Source organism: Coregonus lavaretus, assembly GCF_964263955.1.
Source record: "Coregonus lavaretus genome assembly, chromosome: 2".
NCBI lineage: Eukaryota > Metazoa > Chordata > Actinopteri > Salmoniformes > Salmonidae > Coregonus > Coregonus lavaretus.
Genome location: NC_139989.1, coordinates 9,572,751 through 9,590,002, shown reverse-complemented (window position 1 = coordinate 9,590,002; position 17,252 = coordinate 9,572,751). Strand labels below are relative to the sequence as shown.

At 47.3% G+C, this 17,252-nt stretch overlaps 2 protein-coding genes and 1 pseudogene across 5 annotated transcripts in view; 2 read left to right on the top strand and 1 right to left on the bottom strand.

Moving 5' to 3' along the window:
• pdcd6 (programmed cell death 6) overlaps positions 1-13,227 on the top strand; it is a 14,465-nt gene extending 1,238 nt beyond the window's left edge. Inside the window, exons 2-7 of one of the 2 annotated variants that reach the window (XM_084180873.1) lie at positions 7,770-7,831; positions 7,987-8,084; positions 10,482-10,526; positions 11,419-11,577; positions 11,961-12,070; positions 12,560-13,227. In XM_084180873.1, the coding sequence (XP_084036999.1) occupies positions 11,421-11,577; positions 11,961-12,070; positions 12,560-12,658 (366 nt within the window). In that variant the 5' untranslated portion in view covers positions 7,770-7,831; positions 7,987-8,084; positions 10,482-10,526; positions 11,419-11,420 and the 3' untranslated portion in view covers positions 12,659-13,227. The remainder of the gene's footprint in view (positions 1-7,769; positions 7,832-7,986; positions 8,085-10,481; positions 10,527-11,418; positions 11,578-11,960; positions 12,071-12,559) is intronic. The other variant, XM_084180874.1, reaches the window with a different exon arrangement.
• LOC311144747 (meiotic recombination protein REC8 homolog) overlaps positions 1-14,589 on the bottom strand; it is a 26,469-nt pseudogene extending 11,880 nt beyond the window's left edge. The window contains exon 1 of the transcript XR_014615209.1: positions 14,460-14,589. The product of XR_014615209.1 is annotated as a meiotic recombination protein REC8 homolog (transcript). The remainder of the gene's footprint in view (positions 1-14,459) is intronic.
• The window catches only part of LOC311144756 (enoyl-CoA hydratase EchA19), a 22,989-nt gene continuing 19,346 nt past the window's right edge, over positions 13,610-17,252 (top strand). Inside the window, exons 1-2 of one of the 2 annotated variants that reach the window (XM_084180857.1) lie at positions 13,610-13,962; positions 14,600-14,770. In XM_084180857.1, coding sequence (XP_084036983.1) covers positions 13,719-13,962; positions 14,600-14,770 — 415 coding nt within the window. In that variant the 5' untranslated portion in view covers positions 13,610-13,718. The remainder of the gene's footprint in view (positions 13,963-14,599; positions 14,771-17,252) is intronic. The other variant, XR_014614531.1, reaches the window with a different exon arrangement.

Below are 17,252 nucleotides of genomic sequence, written 5' to 3'. Positions count from 1 at the left end.
TCACACCAGAAAGTTTATTAAAACTTAAGGGAAAAGGGAAGTAGGGAGTGAATGAAGGCTCCAGGGGTAACAGGGATCCCGTCCAATGTGCTGGATCTGTGCCCCCCCCCAGTGGCAGCGATGCGTCCTATGAAGCCGGTGGTGGGTGGTCCAGAAGTCCTGGGGGGGGGGAGACACAGACACAACAGGGCGGAATGAAACAAGGCAGCAGTACAGTTCAAGGGAAATCCAAAATACGTAGTAGCAAGGCAGAAGGCTGGTCAGAGTTACCGGGATTGAAGAGTAGTCAGGAGTCGTTATGGCAGAAGCAGGTCTGGATCTCCTGGGGCAGAAGAGTATCCAAAAATCAGGCAGGTCCGGGGTCACAAAACCAGGGTGAGCCAGAAGCGCGAGCAAACAGGTTCCGGGTGAGCTTTGCAGACGATCTGACACCGGAGAGCTGAAAGACAGGGCCTTAAATACTGGGAGAGGTAGTGGGTAATGCAGCGCAGCTGGCAGAGTAATTAGAGCAGAGCAGAGCAGGGACAGGTGGAGCTAGTTAGGCTGAGTAGAGAGAGTGGTGAGCAGAGTGGAAGAAAATTAAGGTGGTAACCCGGTGGAGTGAGAGGCTCATGACAGAACCCCCCCCCCAAGGGACGGCCCCAGAAGTCCCAAGAGCAACACCACGCCGGGCGGGAGGAGGGGAGCCGGAGGAGGGCTAGAACTCCTCCGAACGGTCCGAGTGAACGTCCTCATCCTCGGAGGAAGCCGGAGGGCCGTGGTCGGGAGATGGGACAGGTCCCGAGACAGGATCAGGCACAGGACAGGAAGCCGAGCGGGCAGGACGGTTAGGGACCCCTCTGGGGCGGCCCCTACGGATTGCAGGTTGATCAGGATGCCGTTGGTGGAAAGCGGTGATGAGAGTCCTATCCACAATCCGACTAGCTGGCACCCAGGTCCTTTCCTCAGGTCCATAGCCCTCCCAGTCAATGAGGTACTGGAGACCCCTACCCCTCCGTCTGGACCGAAGCAGGCGGCGGACGGTGTAAACCAGACCACCATCGACGAGCCGTGGAGGAGGAGGACAAGGCGCAGCAGGGACCAGCGGACTCTCATGGATGGGCTTAATCTTAGACACATGGAAAGTGGGGTGCACCCTCAGGGAATTAGGCAGTTGGAGCCGGACAGCAGTTGGGCTAATCACTCTTATGATAGGGAATGGGCCAATGAACCGAGGTGCCAGCTTCTGCGACTCCACCCTGAGTGGCAGGTTCTTCGATGACAACCACACCCTTTGACCAACATGGTAGGTGGGAGCAGGAATTCTCCGACGGTTGGCCCCGGTAGTGTAGCTGGCAACGGATCTGAGGAGTGTGGCTCGGGCTTGTGACCAGGTGCGGCGACATCGACGGGCAAAAGCAAGTGCAGATGGGCAAGTAACCTCCTCTTCCTGGCTGGCAAATAGAGGAGGCTGGTATCCATAAACACATTGGAAAGGGGACATACCGATGGCAGAGCAGGTCAGAGAATTGTGTGCGTACTCCACCCATGTCAATTGCTGCGACCAGGAGTGGGGGTTGCGTGAAGTCATGCATCGCAGTACCTTCTCGAGCTCCTGATTAGCCCGCTCTGACTGCCCATTGGATTGGGGATGGAATCCGGAAGTCAGACTGACTGTGGCTCCCAGCAGGTGACAGAACTCCTTCCAAAAAGCGGAGGAGAATTGTGGACCACGGTCAGAAACTACATCCTTAGGCAGTCCGTGGATCCGGAAGACGTGTTCCAGGACCACCTGGGCGGTCTCCTTGGCGGTTGGGAGCTTGGGGAGGGGAATGAAGTGTGCCATCTTGCTGAAACGGTCAACAATGGTGAGAATGACGGTCATGCCACTTGAAGGAGGCAGCCCCGTGACAAAGTCAAGGGCGATGTGAGACCAGGGACGTCTGGGCACAGGCAGGGGCTGCAGCAATCCGGCTGGGGGCTGGCAGGACGACTTGTGTTGGTTGCAGATGGGGCAGGCTTGGACGAATTCCCGTACATCCCTTCTCAGAGAGGGCCACCAGAACCTCTGGGCGAGCAGGTTGTAAGTGCGGGTGGAGCCAGGGTGACAAGCTAGGCGGGAGTCATGTCCCCACTGAACGACCTGGGACCTCAGGTCTTCGGGGACAAAAAGGCGGTCAGCTGGGCAAGTGCTGGGACCTGGCTGGTTACGGAGAGCCTCCAGCACCTGTTCCTCAACAGCCCAGGTCAGAGCTGCAACGATGCAGGGACTAGGCAGAATCGACACAGGGTCCTTGGAGGGGGTGTCATCCTTCTGGAATTGACGGGAGAGGGCGTCTGGCTTGGTGTTGCGTGATCCAGGCCGGTATGACAGAGTGAAATTAAACCTGGTGAAGAACAGGGCCCAGCGGGACTGCCTGGAGTTCAACCGTTTGGCCGTGCGGATGTACTCCAAGTTCTTATGATCGGTCCAAACGAGAAATGGAATGGTGGACCCCTCCAGCCAGTGACGCCACTCCTCCAAGGCAAGCTTCACAGCCAGCAGCTCACGGTTCCCTATGTCGTAATTGCACTCAGAGGGGGACAACCGACGTGAGAAAAAGGCACAGGGATGGAGCTTCCTATCCTCCGCAGCCCACTGAGAAATCACAGCACCAACTCCCACATCCGAGGCGTCCACCTCCACAATGAATTGCCGGTCCACATCAGGCATCTGGAGGATGGGAGCGGAGGTGAACCTCACCTTGAGGGTACTGAAGGCTTTGTCGGCTGCTGGGGTCCAGGTGAAGGGTTGCTTGGTGCTGGTTAGAGCAGTGAGAGGGGCAGCAACGGTACTGTAGTTCCGGATAAACTTTCTGTAGAAGTTAGCAAACCCCAGAAACTGTTGCAGCTTCTTTCTGTTCTCCGGAACTGGCCATGAAGTGACTGCTGATACTTTGGCAGGATCCATTTGGATACTTCCCTCTGCCACTATGTACCCCAGGAAGGCCACTGTCTTGACGTGAAACTCACATTTCTCTGCCTTGGCGTAGAGGGAATTCTCCAGAAGACGATGAAGGACTTGCTGGACATGGCGGGTGTGTTCAGACAGGTTTCTGGAGTAGATTAGGATGTCATCCAGGTAAACGAAGACAAACTTGTTTAACATGTCCCGCAGTACATCATTCACTAGAGCCTGGAACACAGCAGGAGCATTGGTGAGGCCAAAAGGCATAACCAGATACTCGTAGTGGCCTGTTGGTGTATTGAATGCGGTTTTCCATTCATCTCCCTCCCGGATCCGCACTAGGTGGTAAGCGTTTCTGAGATCCAACTTGGTAAAAACAGTGGCTCCCTGGAGCAACTCAAAAGCAGAGGTGAGCAGAGGCAGAGGGTAACGGTTTTTCACTGTGATGTCGTTGAGTCCCCTGTAGTCGATGCAGGGGCGAAGAGATCCGTCCTTCTTCCCCACAAAGAAGAAGCCAGCACCAGCAGGAGATGAAGATGAACGGATTAATCCTGCGGACAGAGAGCCATTGATGTAGTCCTCCATGGACTTTCTTTCAGGAGCAGACAATGAATAAAGACGACCCTTTGGAGGGGCTGTTCCAGGGAGGAGGTCGATGGCACAGTCGTACGGTCGGTGAGGGGGCAGAGATGTGGCTCTTGCTTTGTTAAACACCTCTCTGAGACCATGGTAGCATTCTGGGACATTGGAGAGGTCAGGAGCGGAGTTAGTAGGTACTGGCCGAGGGGGTAGTGCGGCAGCAAGCAGGCAGGTTCGGTGGCAGTCCTCTCCCCACTCCCTGATCACCCCGGTCACCCAGTCGAGCTGAGGGTTGTGCCGGCGGAGCCATGGGTAACCCAGGATGAGGGGTTGGCCTGGAGAGGGGAGCAGGTGAAACTGGATAGTTTCTTGATGGTTTCCGGACAGACCCATCGAGACCGGGGCCGTGACATGAGTGACCGATCCGAGTAAGTGTCCGTCCAGTGCCCGGGCAGGAATAGGAGGTGTCAAACGGAGGTTCTCCAGTCCCAGTTGGCGTGCCAGCTTGATGTCCATTATGTTGGCTTCGGCGCCAGAATCCACCAGAGCAGCCAGGGTGTGAGTTGAGTCAGAGAGGCGGAGGTGAACTTGCAGCAGGGGTTTGCGGTCGGAGGACTGGATGGTCATTGAACTCAACCGGACTCCCCCTATGCCCGGTGAGCTTCGGCCCTTTAAAGGGCAGGTTACCACACGATGTCCATCACCTCCACAATAGAGGCAGAGGTTTGAGGTGAAGCGGCGCTGGCGCTCTGCAGGAGTGAGAGAGGCTCGTCCAATCTCCATAGGCTCAGACTGATCAAACTGACCTGGGTGAGTGGCAGTAGATGACAGGAGCCCAGTCGGATCTCTCCGAATGCCGGTAGTAGGTGGACCTTGGCGCCCCCTCTCACGACGACGGGTCTGTATCCTTCTGTCGATCCTGACAGTCAGTGCGATGGCTTCATCAAGAGTGGAAGGCAGTTCATGGGAGACCAACTCGTCCTTGATATAGTCAGCCAAACTATGGAAGAACGCGTCCACCAACGATGGTGTGTTCCAAGAACTTCGTCTAGCCAGGGTTCGGAAGTCGATGGAATGGTCTGCGACTGTACGTCTGCCTTGTCGAATACTGAACAGTTCACGAGACGCCTCTGCGGTTGGTGAATCCAGGTCAAACACCTTCAGCATCTCCTCAGCAAACAGGTCGAAGGTAGCACATGCGGGGGTTTGACGTTCGAACTCTGCTGTTCCCCAGAGTCGAGCTCGGCCCGTCAGGTGAGTGATGGCATACCCAACTTTAGCCCCCTCCGTGGCGAAGGTCCTTGGCTGCAAGGAGAACTGAAGTCGGCAGCTAGTCAGGAATGGCCGGACCTGGGTTGAGTCGCCGTTGAACCGCTCGGGGTTTCCAATCTTGGGTTCCGGAGCAGCGGCTGCAATGACCGGGGCAGGTAACTCGGGGGCAGGGCTGGTGGGCAGACTGGCTGGGGTAAGGTTGGTGAGGAGTTGAATGATCATGGCGAGTTGTTGTTGCTGCTGCTGGAACTGCTGCTCATGCTCATCGGTTTCCATGTCGGGGAAAGTGTGCGCTGAGTCCATAATGGTCAGATCGTACTGTCACGGTTCAGACAGACGACCAGAGGACCACAATTGCGTCACACCAGAAAGTTTATTAAAACTTAAGGGAAAAGGGAAGTAGGGAGTGAATGAAGGCTCCAGGGGTAACAGGGATCCCGTCCAATGTGCTGGATCTGTGCCCCCCCCCAGTGGCAGCGATGCGTCCTATGAAGCCGGTGGTGGGTGGTCCAGAAGTCCTGGGGGGGGGAGACACAGACACAACAGGGCGGAATGAAACAAGGCAGCAGTACAGTTCAAGGGAAATCCAAAATACGTAGTAGCAAGGCAGAAGGCTGGTCAGAGTTACCGGGATTGAAGAGTAGTCAGGAGTCGTTATGGCAGAAGCAGGTCTGGATCTCCTGGGGCAGAAGAGTATCCAAAAATCAGGCAGGTCCGGGGTCACAAAACCAGGGTGAGCCAGAAGCGCGAGCAAACAGGTTCCGGGTGAGCTTTGCAGACGATCTGACACCGGAGAGCTGAAAGACAGGGCCTTAAATACTGGGAGAGGTAGTGGGTAATGCAGCGCAGCTGGCAGAGTAATTAGAGCAGAGCAGAGCAGGGACAGGTGGAGCTAGTTAGGCTGAGTAGAGAGAGTGGTGAGCAGAGTGGAAGAAAATTAAGGTGGTAACCCGGTGGAGTGAGAGGCTCATGACATAGCCTGAGCTGAAGCAACACACTGGGGCTGGGACTCCCTGGGTCATATGACTTGAGTGGTCAAAGTGTAAATCCATTAGTCATCAGCAACCTGGTGCTTTTCTTAGCATTTTGTTAGGCTTGAGTCATAGAATTCTCCTTTTCCACTCCACCTATATGATCGTTAGATTCCATGACATGATCCCATGACAAACAAGTAGACACTAGACCTAAACGACTCACTAGTCCATGGTCATGTGGCATTACACTGGCATGTCAAATGTAGGCCACAAAGGCTGCGTTTACACAGCAACCCAATTCTGATCTTTTGACCAATCACATCAGACCTTTTCACATCAGATATTTTTCAGAGCTTATCTGATTGGTCAAAAGACCCATTAGTGAAAAAAGGATCAGAATTGGTCTCTTTGTGTAAATGCAGCCAAAGACATAGCCTAGAGTAGAATAGCAAAGGATCCGTCTAGGATCTAGGCCTAGATCAACATCTGATACGTGACAATACAAACAATTGCTTACACTGTCTACCGTCAGTGAGTAAACAAATGTTTAGGATAATTTCGTCTGAAAACCGGCCTCGTGTTCAGAAGACCTACCTCTACTTCCCCCCACCATGAGAGACAGCATGAGATAAGCTGCTAAATCATTTGAGTAGAAAACTAAGTTCTGCCAGGCATGTCATAACTTGAATAGCTCCATAGGAAAAACTGATACAGGCCGGGGAAATGTTACGATTCTAATGGCTGCTGTGCTGCTTGTAGTATTAATGTGTACAGCTAATTTATAGGATTTGTTCTGAGCACCATTCAGCAAATGGGACGATGGTTCTGCTTCAGGCCAGGGAAACGACTTTTAATGATACCCTTTCAATTCACCTCATTTTATGTAAAACCCAGTGAGGTAAGTCAAACCAGAGGAGGGGAAACAAGTAAGTGAGATTGAGCAGTTGGACACACGCACACACAGCACAGACCCTACTCTAAAAGTGTTTGGTTAAGGTTAGGTAGGTACCCTATCTGATCAAGCACTCTTTACAACACTTTTTTCATTCTGGAGGAAGTCACAAAGCGTGCCTTCATGGAAAGTCAGGTTTTGTATTTCTATGTGGTTTCTCCCGTCTAGCTTTGCAAAGCCTGCAGTTGGTAGGTTGGTCTGGGTTGCTAAGGAACATGTGAGTCATTGGAGGATTGTGCTACATTTCACAGAGGAGGTTATTCCAGAACTGGAAGGCAAGGCCTCTAATTTGTGTTAATGTTCAACTCACAAAATGTCTCCCACGTCTAAACAGAACAACTGTACCATTCTAATACTATTAAATTGGAACACGATAAAAAAATTAGGCTAATTAGTTTGATGTTACACTTCTATAACAGATGGCCTAGCGCATAGCTTTATGCTGAAAGGCGATGGGTTCTGAGATTGTACAATGGAATGCAATAAGATATTTGTGTGTATTGTAAATTCAAAGCAAAAGCGTTAATTGCATCTCTGATATATTTTCCTTTGATGGAGAAAGTATCTGAAGCCTCCTTTTTTGGCATTGCGCTCAAAATATACAGTATTAGCTAGCCTGATCCCAGATCTGTTTGTGCTCTACAGTACCCAACTCCAATGCTTGCTGTCATGCCAAACATCGTTGGCAAGACTGCACAAACAGATCTGGGACCATAATAGCGCTCTTGCCAACAATTAGGCTATTTAATCACAGACAGCAATAAGAGTTGGTGAAAGAGTAGCACTAGCCGACAGTGTCGTCGACCTGTCTTTATGCGGTTGGTTAGTTTTGGTTTCACTTTTCACTGATGTGATGTTGGGGGTGGTGGTGAGTGTAAAATGACACTCACCACCATCCCCACAAGTCATCGTCCTGTCCCCAGCCCAGCCCGCACACTCCCATTGAATGGAGTGTTGAGATCCTGACAAGGGGCTTACAGCGTAACGTGGGTAGGGTTTCAGCTGGGCTGTATTGTGTGTTGATACAGTCTGTCTGTCTGTATCTAATTGTGTGTTTCCTCCCCAGAGTGGACAAGGACAAGAGCTGCGTGATATCAGACACAGAGCTCCAGCAGGCCTTATCGAACGGTACGTCTCTTCCTTCTCCTCTAGACCTCAACACCTCCTCCTCTCATTTCAACACCTGGCGAGGGCCAGAGAGAAGCTTGCTGAGGAGAGTTGGTGGTCTGAACTTGAAATGGACACAAATGTTTTGTTTTTACCTCAAAATGGCCGAAAAACAGGTGGAAACGTCGTCTGGTGACACAGGAAAAGTACTTCCTGGAAATGGCTGACGACGGCTGCCACCTGATAATCAACCCAACACCCTCTTGTTGTTGAGGTATGACCGAGAGGAGTGGCTTAGCCAACGCCACGAGCACAACATGACATTAGTCTTTCCACTGGGCTGGATGACGAGATAAGCTCATGATTGAGTCAATGCTATCAGTAAACATCGTGTTTTGTACCTTAGGGCACTAGAGTACAGCACAGCAGACATTGAGATCATCTTTACAACAAACATGTATTCTGTGCCTCAACATTTTGAATTGGTCAAGGACTCTCTCTCTGCGGTTTTTGAAAGGGTTTGAATGGACATTCTTCTCTCAAACTGTTTTTCTACACTGTGAAAAAGTGTTGAGGCCCAAGAGCGATGAAAGGAGCTGTTATCTGGCAGTAGCCCTGGTTCAGAATATTGATGACCCAGGCTGTGTGGAAGGAAGGAAGGCAGGCGCAGTGTTCACACAGTCAGTCCAGTCGTGCTCATTAGTAGGGCTGTGTCATGATTTGGCTGTGAGACTGTGTGTGACTGTGTCCAGGCTGCTGACTGAATGCAAGCTGTGCCCCCGTTCTCGGCCATGCACTTCACCGACCATGCCCACGGTGCTGTCACTGACACTACCACTCTGACACTCACCCAGGCCTCTCTGTTCCCTCCTTCCTTCCTTTTTTATTCTTCTTGTAGACTGCTCTTTTCACCTCTCCATTCTCCTCTTCTCTTACCGATCCTGTCCTCCCCTCTTACCACTTCTCACCTCACCCCTTCCCTTGTTATCCCTCTCCTTCCATCTCATCCCCTCAGGGAGACTGTGTAGTGTTACCACTATAGGCCGCTATTCGTCCTCTCGGGGCTGACGTCCTCCCTGTGACAGGGCCTCTCCCTGATGAGAAACAGCTGGCCCCCTGTTGTACATCGCCAGTCTATCAATAAAGGGAATTTTTTCTAGGTGTTGGTGCCTTTTAGCTAGCTCTCCATATCAACAGTCCTCTTAGCTCCTGCTCTGCACCAAGCACCTGTCAAAATGTGCCTCTCCTCCCCGACTGAGATGAATGTGCTTAGATTATTTATTTATTTTCGGAGCCACCAGCCAAGTAGTTGCTGAAATCGGCAGCATTGCATTCACTGTGCTGAGTAGTTTGAATGGCAAGTCTACGTGCCAAGGGAATCTAGGCCCATCTACTAATGGGTAAAAACTCCCGCATTGACTCCTCCTGAATCGCCTCATGAACATTTTTCAAAAGGCAGAATAATAACACAAAACAATCATGTGTGGCTTTGACAGGAACGGGGCAGATTGTCTGGCATCTGTGGAGAAGAGGTTCCCTGCTCGGCACCCTGCCTGTACTGCATGTAAGACCGGGGTGAGGGTAGGGGAGCTGGGGGTGACTTTCTATCTCAAGGTTGAGCTCATCCTTGCACATGCTGTTTTAGCCCGCCTGGAGCAGTTAGTCGTAAATGAATGAGTGTGTGTTACTATGTGTGAATTCAAACCTGTGTGAGGCCCTTCGAGGTGTGTGTGTTATTATAGAGCGATCTCACTAAGCCTCTCTTGTGGGGCGCTGTTTTGCGGTCACCCTGTTTTTTCTTCCATGTCCCCCTCCCTGTTCCCCCAACCTCATCATGAGTCGGCACTGGGCAGCGCAGTGAGAAGGTCCAGTGTGTGTGCTGCACAGAGGGAACTTTGTCTCACAGGGCGGGCGGGGGCAGCCTCGACACGCACGCAAGCACACGCGCACACACACACTCCTGTGGTGCCGGTCTGGGGGCTTGACCAACAAACAGGGCGCCTCTCTCGGACATGGCCGGTCACTGTTGTTGACCTCACAGCTGCTGGAGAATGGGGAGTCTGGCTGGAGACCTGACCATTCCTCTCTGGTCTGGGTGTAGTCCAGACGCTTCATGTCTGTTCCCAGGCCCAGACCAAATCCCAGCCAGTCCCACCCAGCTGTAAAATTAGCCCAGGTCTGAATAAGGAGGCAGAGCGGCCTGAGTGGGAGACATCTCTCCGAGGCTTGGCTTGGCTTGTCGTTGCAGAGGAAAGGCTTAATGTGAAAAGTGGTTCACTTTACTGCACTGCAAAGCCTCCTTTATCTCTCGCTCTCTCGCTGTCTCTCCCCCCTCAGAGCAGTGAGAGTGAAAAGGTTGAGATGGTGAGTCAGCAAGGTTTAGGAAACCCTGATAAATCTCCAGCAGTTCTCCTCTGTTACCCAAAATACTGGCTTGGTAGTAAGCATACCCAAGATAAGAACAGAATGGTTGCTTAAGTCACCAAAGTCCTCCTAACTCTTTACTTGGCCTATTTCCCTCTTCTTGTTGTTGTTTTTGTTATAAATGGCCTAATTCAAGTCCAAAGGTATTAATTAACTTGGCACAGTCGTCCTGTGCAATTTAACTTTTTGTGGCAGAATGTCTTAGTTGTTGTTTTTCACCAATCTTTTCTCTATCTTCTCTCTGTAGGTACATGGACACCTTTCAACCCAGTGACTGTCCGATCAATCATATGTGAGTATTTGTCCCTCTTTGACCCTTGACACACAAACAAACTTGCACAATGACAAGCCTATATGGTCCTGACCTGGTGTACTACCATTGTTTATACGTTATCCCCATAGCAACCCTTTTCATTAGTTTGTGCACAGTGACACATTTCAACCCGGCTCCCCAGTTAAGTGGAAGCATGCAGCTATCGGTAAAAGGGGGAATAAGGAGCTTTTCTTTCTAACAAACAGGAGGTGTTTTTTTGGTCTCGAAAGGCATCTGTCTATAGCCATCCACTGACCGTATTGATTGGTTTACACACTTACCCTTTCACCAGCTGGAATCTGCTTTAGTCCAAGTGTAGCTGAAATGTGAATAGAAAAATATACTACGTTTTATATTTAGTGGTGTTATTTTGAATCTCAATAATCCACCATTGCTTCCCACTCTGACTGTACTGTACACAGTAAATCAGTTGTATTCAAATGGCCATCCAGCCGACCAGCCCTAAGCCTTCCATGTGATGAAGCCCTTTGTTAGGATGTAATTGGATTAAACCGTAGGGGAAAGTTCAAACGGGCAAGATTTCTTTAACTCTGTGTCATAACAGATGTTATGGTAGTCCTTAGTCCAGTGTGTTAATGTTATGCCTTCTAGCACTGAACTAGACTTCCCAGCTGTCCCTTCTTCGTAGGTGGTGTTTCTCAGGGGTCTATTCAGTGTGGTAAGATTTCAGAACGTTGTGGAGAGAAAGATTATGAATAAAGTTGACATGGTGCCCGATTCTATAAGACAGAAAAAACATACATATTCTACAAAATGCATTTCTATCTGAACATTGTTTTGTAACATTGCACCCTTCTGAACAGACCTCTTGCTCTCACTTATATCTTCTTTTGATTTCCCTATCTCACAGCCATGTTCGACAGGGAGAACAAAGGAGGGGTGAACTTCAACGAGTTCGCCGGAGTGTGGAAGTACATCACGGACTGGCAGAACATCTTCCGCACCTACGATAGAGACAACTCGGGCTTCATCGACAAGAACGAGCTTAAGCAGGCACTGACTGGATTCGGTGAGCATGCCTTCTCTATTTCACCATACTGGTGGCGGGCCAACCGCTATACCTGCTACGTTCATTTATTTGGTTCACAAGGTCAGCACCGATATTCTAATGTCCTTCTGTAAGATCGAGTAAGGTCAACATGCATGAGCCTGGATAAAGATATGTGCCAAAATAGTTGTGTAGATAGATATGCATGACGATATGAGTTGTTAGCCTAGCATACATTGAGGTCAAGCATGTTGTTATTTTCTATCCTCATTGAAATGTAGTAGTTCTTAGTCCTGTATGTGAAGTGAACAGGAGAAAGCCCTATGCATATTACAAATGGGGTAAGGGTTGTTGAACAGAGATGTGTTTCTGTGATGTTGACTGTTCTCTGTCCTCCTCCTCAGGGTATCGCCTCTCAGACCAGTTCTACAATACTCTCATAGAGAAGTTTGACAGGCAGAGGAAGGGACAAGTGGCCTTCGATGACTTCATCCAGTGTTGTATTGTTCTACAGGTAACCGTCTTACTGGGCTTCCTGTGCACATACCACTGGTTATGTAGCCTACATTGTTTTGTCAAGATATTGTGTGTACAGTATATACAGCCCATATTGAAATTGGACTTTGTGTTTGCTCAACATGGCATTTTTTCATTTATGCACATGGTATTTTAGACTGCAAATTAGAAATGTCTCGTCTTGGTTTTTCCTGGCCACGCTGTTGTCTGTATATTGATTAAGATATTTTGCTCTGGTTTCTCAGACACAGATTAAGCCTAGTCCTGGACTAAACTCTTTCAATGTAGAATCTCAATTGAGAATTATTTTTAGTCCTGGACTAGGCTTAATCTGTGTCTGGGAAAGCGGCCATTGATGTTTATTTACCAACATGGCATCTGTACTGGCTAGTATGTTTAAGTCAAGATCTACTGATGTCTAGATCTACTGTAATATACTGTATTATCTTAGATTTTTTAAATGTTCTTTGTCATTTCTCACTTTCAGAGGTTGACCGACGTGTTCAGGAGGTACGACACAGACCAAGACGGCTGGATCCAGGTGTCCTATGAACAGTATCTATCCATGGTTTTCAATGTTGTATAGTAGAGCCAAGAGCACAACTGGACACAACTGTGCCAAAGCCAAATCCTTCCCACCTCCACAACGTGTCTTCCTGGATCAAGATGACTGGGACTCTGGGATAGGATATAAAGACGTTATGTTCTGTCTGTCTGTCATTGTTCATAATGTTTGTTTAATGTCTGAATCTTATCTTAATAATGGTAAAGACCTGAATATCTGTGTTTAAGGTAAACCTGCATTGTACATATCATTTAGGACAAATAACCGCATGCTTCTGGGGGACTTCTGCCAATGTTCAAAGCATACACTCTTAATCTCAGATCTATTTTGCTGAAGCCATGTTTACAAATACTGTGAAAGCAGGTTATGGTCGGGCACAAAGCCTGCTTTTAGATTCACTGACATGCCAGCTAACGCCATATTTGTATAGACATATTTTTAACCAGCAAATCTATAAAAAAAAGTTAGCCTATTATTATTTTAGGTAGAAGAGTACGCTTTTGTATCGTTTATTTTTTGTGTGCATGATGCCTTAAACTGTATAAATGCAAGAGGAACCTCTTTTATTAAAAAAGAAACCTGAAAAAAGTTGTGAGCTCTGAATTGAATGTGTGGTGGACAAAGACCTAACAGTTTGCTGAAGACAGACACAATAGTATACATTGTTACTGTATACAATTATTGACTGAAGATGGATCGATAAAATTATCATGATTTGATGGTAACATAATCCTTTTCCGGGAAGAGGTAGATTTAGTCAGAGAGGAATAGGCCAAAGGAACTCTACTTCTAACTAACCCATATTCATATGTGCTTAAGCACTTTATTTTCTACAGAAAATTCACCTCTGTACAGCAATGTGCACTGCAGTGCAAGAAATGACTCAACTCTGCCCTCTCCTGTCTGCACTGGTGTATTACACCAGTGCATGCTCCAATCATGTGCAGAAGAACCTTACTTACAGTTTGCCTTGTTTCTGGGGGGGAACTTGCGAGGTGCTGCACATTATTAGGAAACATTGGAACGTTTGTTGATAGGTAGACCTCGAGACTGTTTTTATTTTACGTGGTTTTGTTTATAGATGTGCCTAAGGAACATTCACTTTGGAATTAGGGATACTTTTGTTCCTGTGAACTTCAGCAGTTTCTATTTTTGCTTGTCAAGCACAACTATGGGTCTCCGAGCGTGTCAGAGTACGACACGTGTTTTGTTCGCTAGAAATCTGAGCTGGCAAGCTGCTACTGCCGTAGACCGGTTACTTGGAAAAAAGTATTCTGATAAAAATAGCCCTTACAGTACTTCAGCCGGAAAGGAATCGGAGAAAGGTAGCTATGTTGAAGAACACAGCGGTGTCATATGCAATGGCTTATCTCTGGCAGCCGAGGGCAGCAAATACTTGCTTTCAGACCAGACTGGACATGGGGCAGAGTGGAATGTGGATTCAATGGATTGACTGAGGCGCCTAGTATATTTAAATAATATTTGAGAAATCTATTTCTCAAAACAGGCGCCATTATGTATCACTTTGTTACAAAACATGCATTTTGGATATGTGGATATAATTTGTGTGGAGTTCTGCACACTCAATTTACTGACCTTGACTTCCAACTCCCTTTAAATTGGAATATGAAATTGAAGTCAATATTGAATAAAGATAAGTTACACTATTTTATATACTATATTGTATTATATGGAAATGTGTTTTAGCTCTCAAACGGTTTACTTTGTATGATTGTAGAATGGGCTGGAGTGATGTTGGATCTCATCTCTTGTTGAAGTTCTTTTGGATGCAACTGCCTTGATATCGGTCCATTTTTCTTACCGTAAATGTGTAAAGTCAACTGTACGCGCTCTCTGCCACATAGCTTCATCCTCAGCCATGATCTATTCCAGTCCCAGTTTTGGGGCCATTTCTTTCTAAGTGTTGCGGTCTCACTTCTCTTCTCTCCCATTGTTGTGCAGTCGCCGGGCGGACTGTGGTGACGGAGAGGAGGGGGTCAGTGGTCACCGTGGCGATCAACCGCCCCGAGGTGCGGAACGCGGTGAACCAGGAGACGGCTGGACGGCTGCTGGACGAGCTCACGGCCTTCGACAGTGACCCCGCCCTGACTGTAGCAGTGCTCCATGGCAACGGTTAGACACCCTGCACACTACAGACAGGAGCTCAGCAAAGCCTCTGATGGAGGGTCAGCAGTAGCCTGGTCCCAGATCTGTTTGTGCTTTTGTCTACGCTATTGTCAAGTCAAACATGTTTTGCATGATAATTCCATAAAGAGTTGGCAAGAGAGCAGAAACTGACTGGCATCTAGGCTAGGTCAGCATGGTTAGTGTAGCAGTCATGAGTTGGGTACACGGTTGCTCATAGTCACATGATGAGGTAGCCCGCCTGCGACTTCAAAATCTGTCAGCTCTTGGCCCAAGAGGGAATTTCTTCTTGGGCTAATAGTTAAGACGTTGGTTTCTCCTGCAGTAGATCTCGGTTCAGATTCCGCACATGACATTAGCACATAGAGACACTCAAAGACGGTCTCTACACTCAAAGACGGTCTCTATGACAACACCTGAGACATGGCGATGATGATGATGTATTAAAGTAGTAGGCTAGATTCAGCCACAGGCCGATTTTGGTCGTAGCGGATGGTCGGGGGCCGGAGCATAATTATAATAATTTGTACACTGCAAGTTGACCACAACTAAACCCAAAAATATATTATTTTTTAAATACAATCATTTCATACATTGATTATATTGAGACATGATCACATACAGTGCCTTCAGAAAGTATTCACACCCTTTGATTTCCCCCCACATTTTGTTGTGTTACAGCCTGAATTAAAAATGGATTACATTTAGATTTTGTGATACTGGCCTACACACAATACCCCATAATGTCAAAATGGAATAATGTTTTAATCCCCCCAAATTTTTATATTAATTAAAAATTAAAAGCTGAAATGTCAATAAGTATTCAGCCCCTTTGTTATGGCAAGCCTAAATAAGTTAATGAGTAAATATTTGCTTAACAAGTCACATAATAAGTTGCATGGACTCACTCTGTGTGCAATAATAGTGTTTAACATGATTTTTGAATGACTACCTCATCTCTGAACCCCACACAACAATTATCTGTAAGGTCCCTCAGTCGAGCAGTGAATTTCAAACACAGTTTCAACCACAAAGACCAAGGAGGTTTTCCAATGCCTCGCAAAAAAGGGCACCTATTGGTAGATGAAGAAAAAAAAAGCAGACATTGAATATCCCTTTGAGCATGGTGAAGTTATTAATTACACTTTGGATAGTGTATCAAAACACATGGTGGTGGCTGTCATCATGTTATGGGTATGCTTGTCATCGGCAAGGACTAGGGAGTTTTTTTTGGATAAAAATAAATGGAATAGAGCTAAGCACAGGCAAAATCCTAGAGGAAAACCTGGTTCAGTCTTTCCAACAGACACTGGAGACAAATTCACCTTTCAGCAGGACAATAACCTAAAAGACGAGGCCAAATATGCACTGGACTTGCTTCCCCAGACAACAATCAATGTTCCTGAGTGGCCTAGTTAGTTTTGACTTAAATCTGCTTGAAAATCTATGGCAAGACTGGAAAATGGCTGTCTAGCAATGATCAACAACCAACTTGACAGAAATTGGAGAATTTAAATAAATAATGTGCAAATATTGTATAATCCAGGTGCGCAAAGCTCTTAGAGACTAATCCAGAAAGACTCACAGCTGTAATCGCTGCTAAAGGTGATTCTAACATGTATTGACTCAGTGGTGTGAATACTTATGTAAATTAGATTTCTGTATTTCATTTTCAATACATTTGCAAACCTTTCTAAAAACATGTTTTCACTTTTTTATTATGGGGTATTGTGTGTAAATTGTGTGAGATTTAAAAAAATATTTAATCCATTTTGAATTCAGGCCACAAATAAAATGTGGAATAAGTCAAGGGGTATGAATACTTTCTGAAGGCACCCTTTTTTAAATTTGTGGGAATACTTGGGAACAGATTTCCAAAATTAAACTAATTTTAGCTGAATTCCTGGTGATTTTAGTGTTTTTTTGACCAAAAACTAATATTATTTTTTATAAAAAATCGCTTGCGGGCTGGTTTTGTCCTGTTGCGGACCCCTGATGTACAGTGGGGGAAAAAGTATTTAGTCAGCCACCAATTGTGCAAGTTCTCCCACTTAAAAAGATGAGAGAGGCCTGTAATTTTCATCATAGGTACACGTCAACTATGACAGACAAATTGAGAAAAAAAAATCCAGAAAATCACATTGTAGGATTTTTAATGAATTTATTTGCAAATTATGGTGGAAAATAAGTATTTGGTCACCTACAAACAAGCAAGATTTCTGGCTCTCACAGACCTGTAACTTCTTCTTTAAGAGGCTCCTCTGTCCTCCACTCGTTACCTATATTAATGGCACCTGTTTGAACTTGTTATCAGTATAAAATACACCTTTCCACAACCTCAAACAGTCACACTCCAAACTCCACTATGGCCAAGACCAAAGAGCTGTCAAAGGACACCAGAAACAAAATTGTAGACCTGCACCAGGCTGGGAAGACTGAATCTGCAATAGGTAAGCAGCTTGGTTTGAAG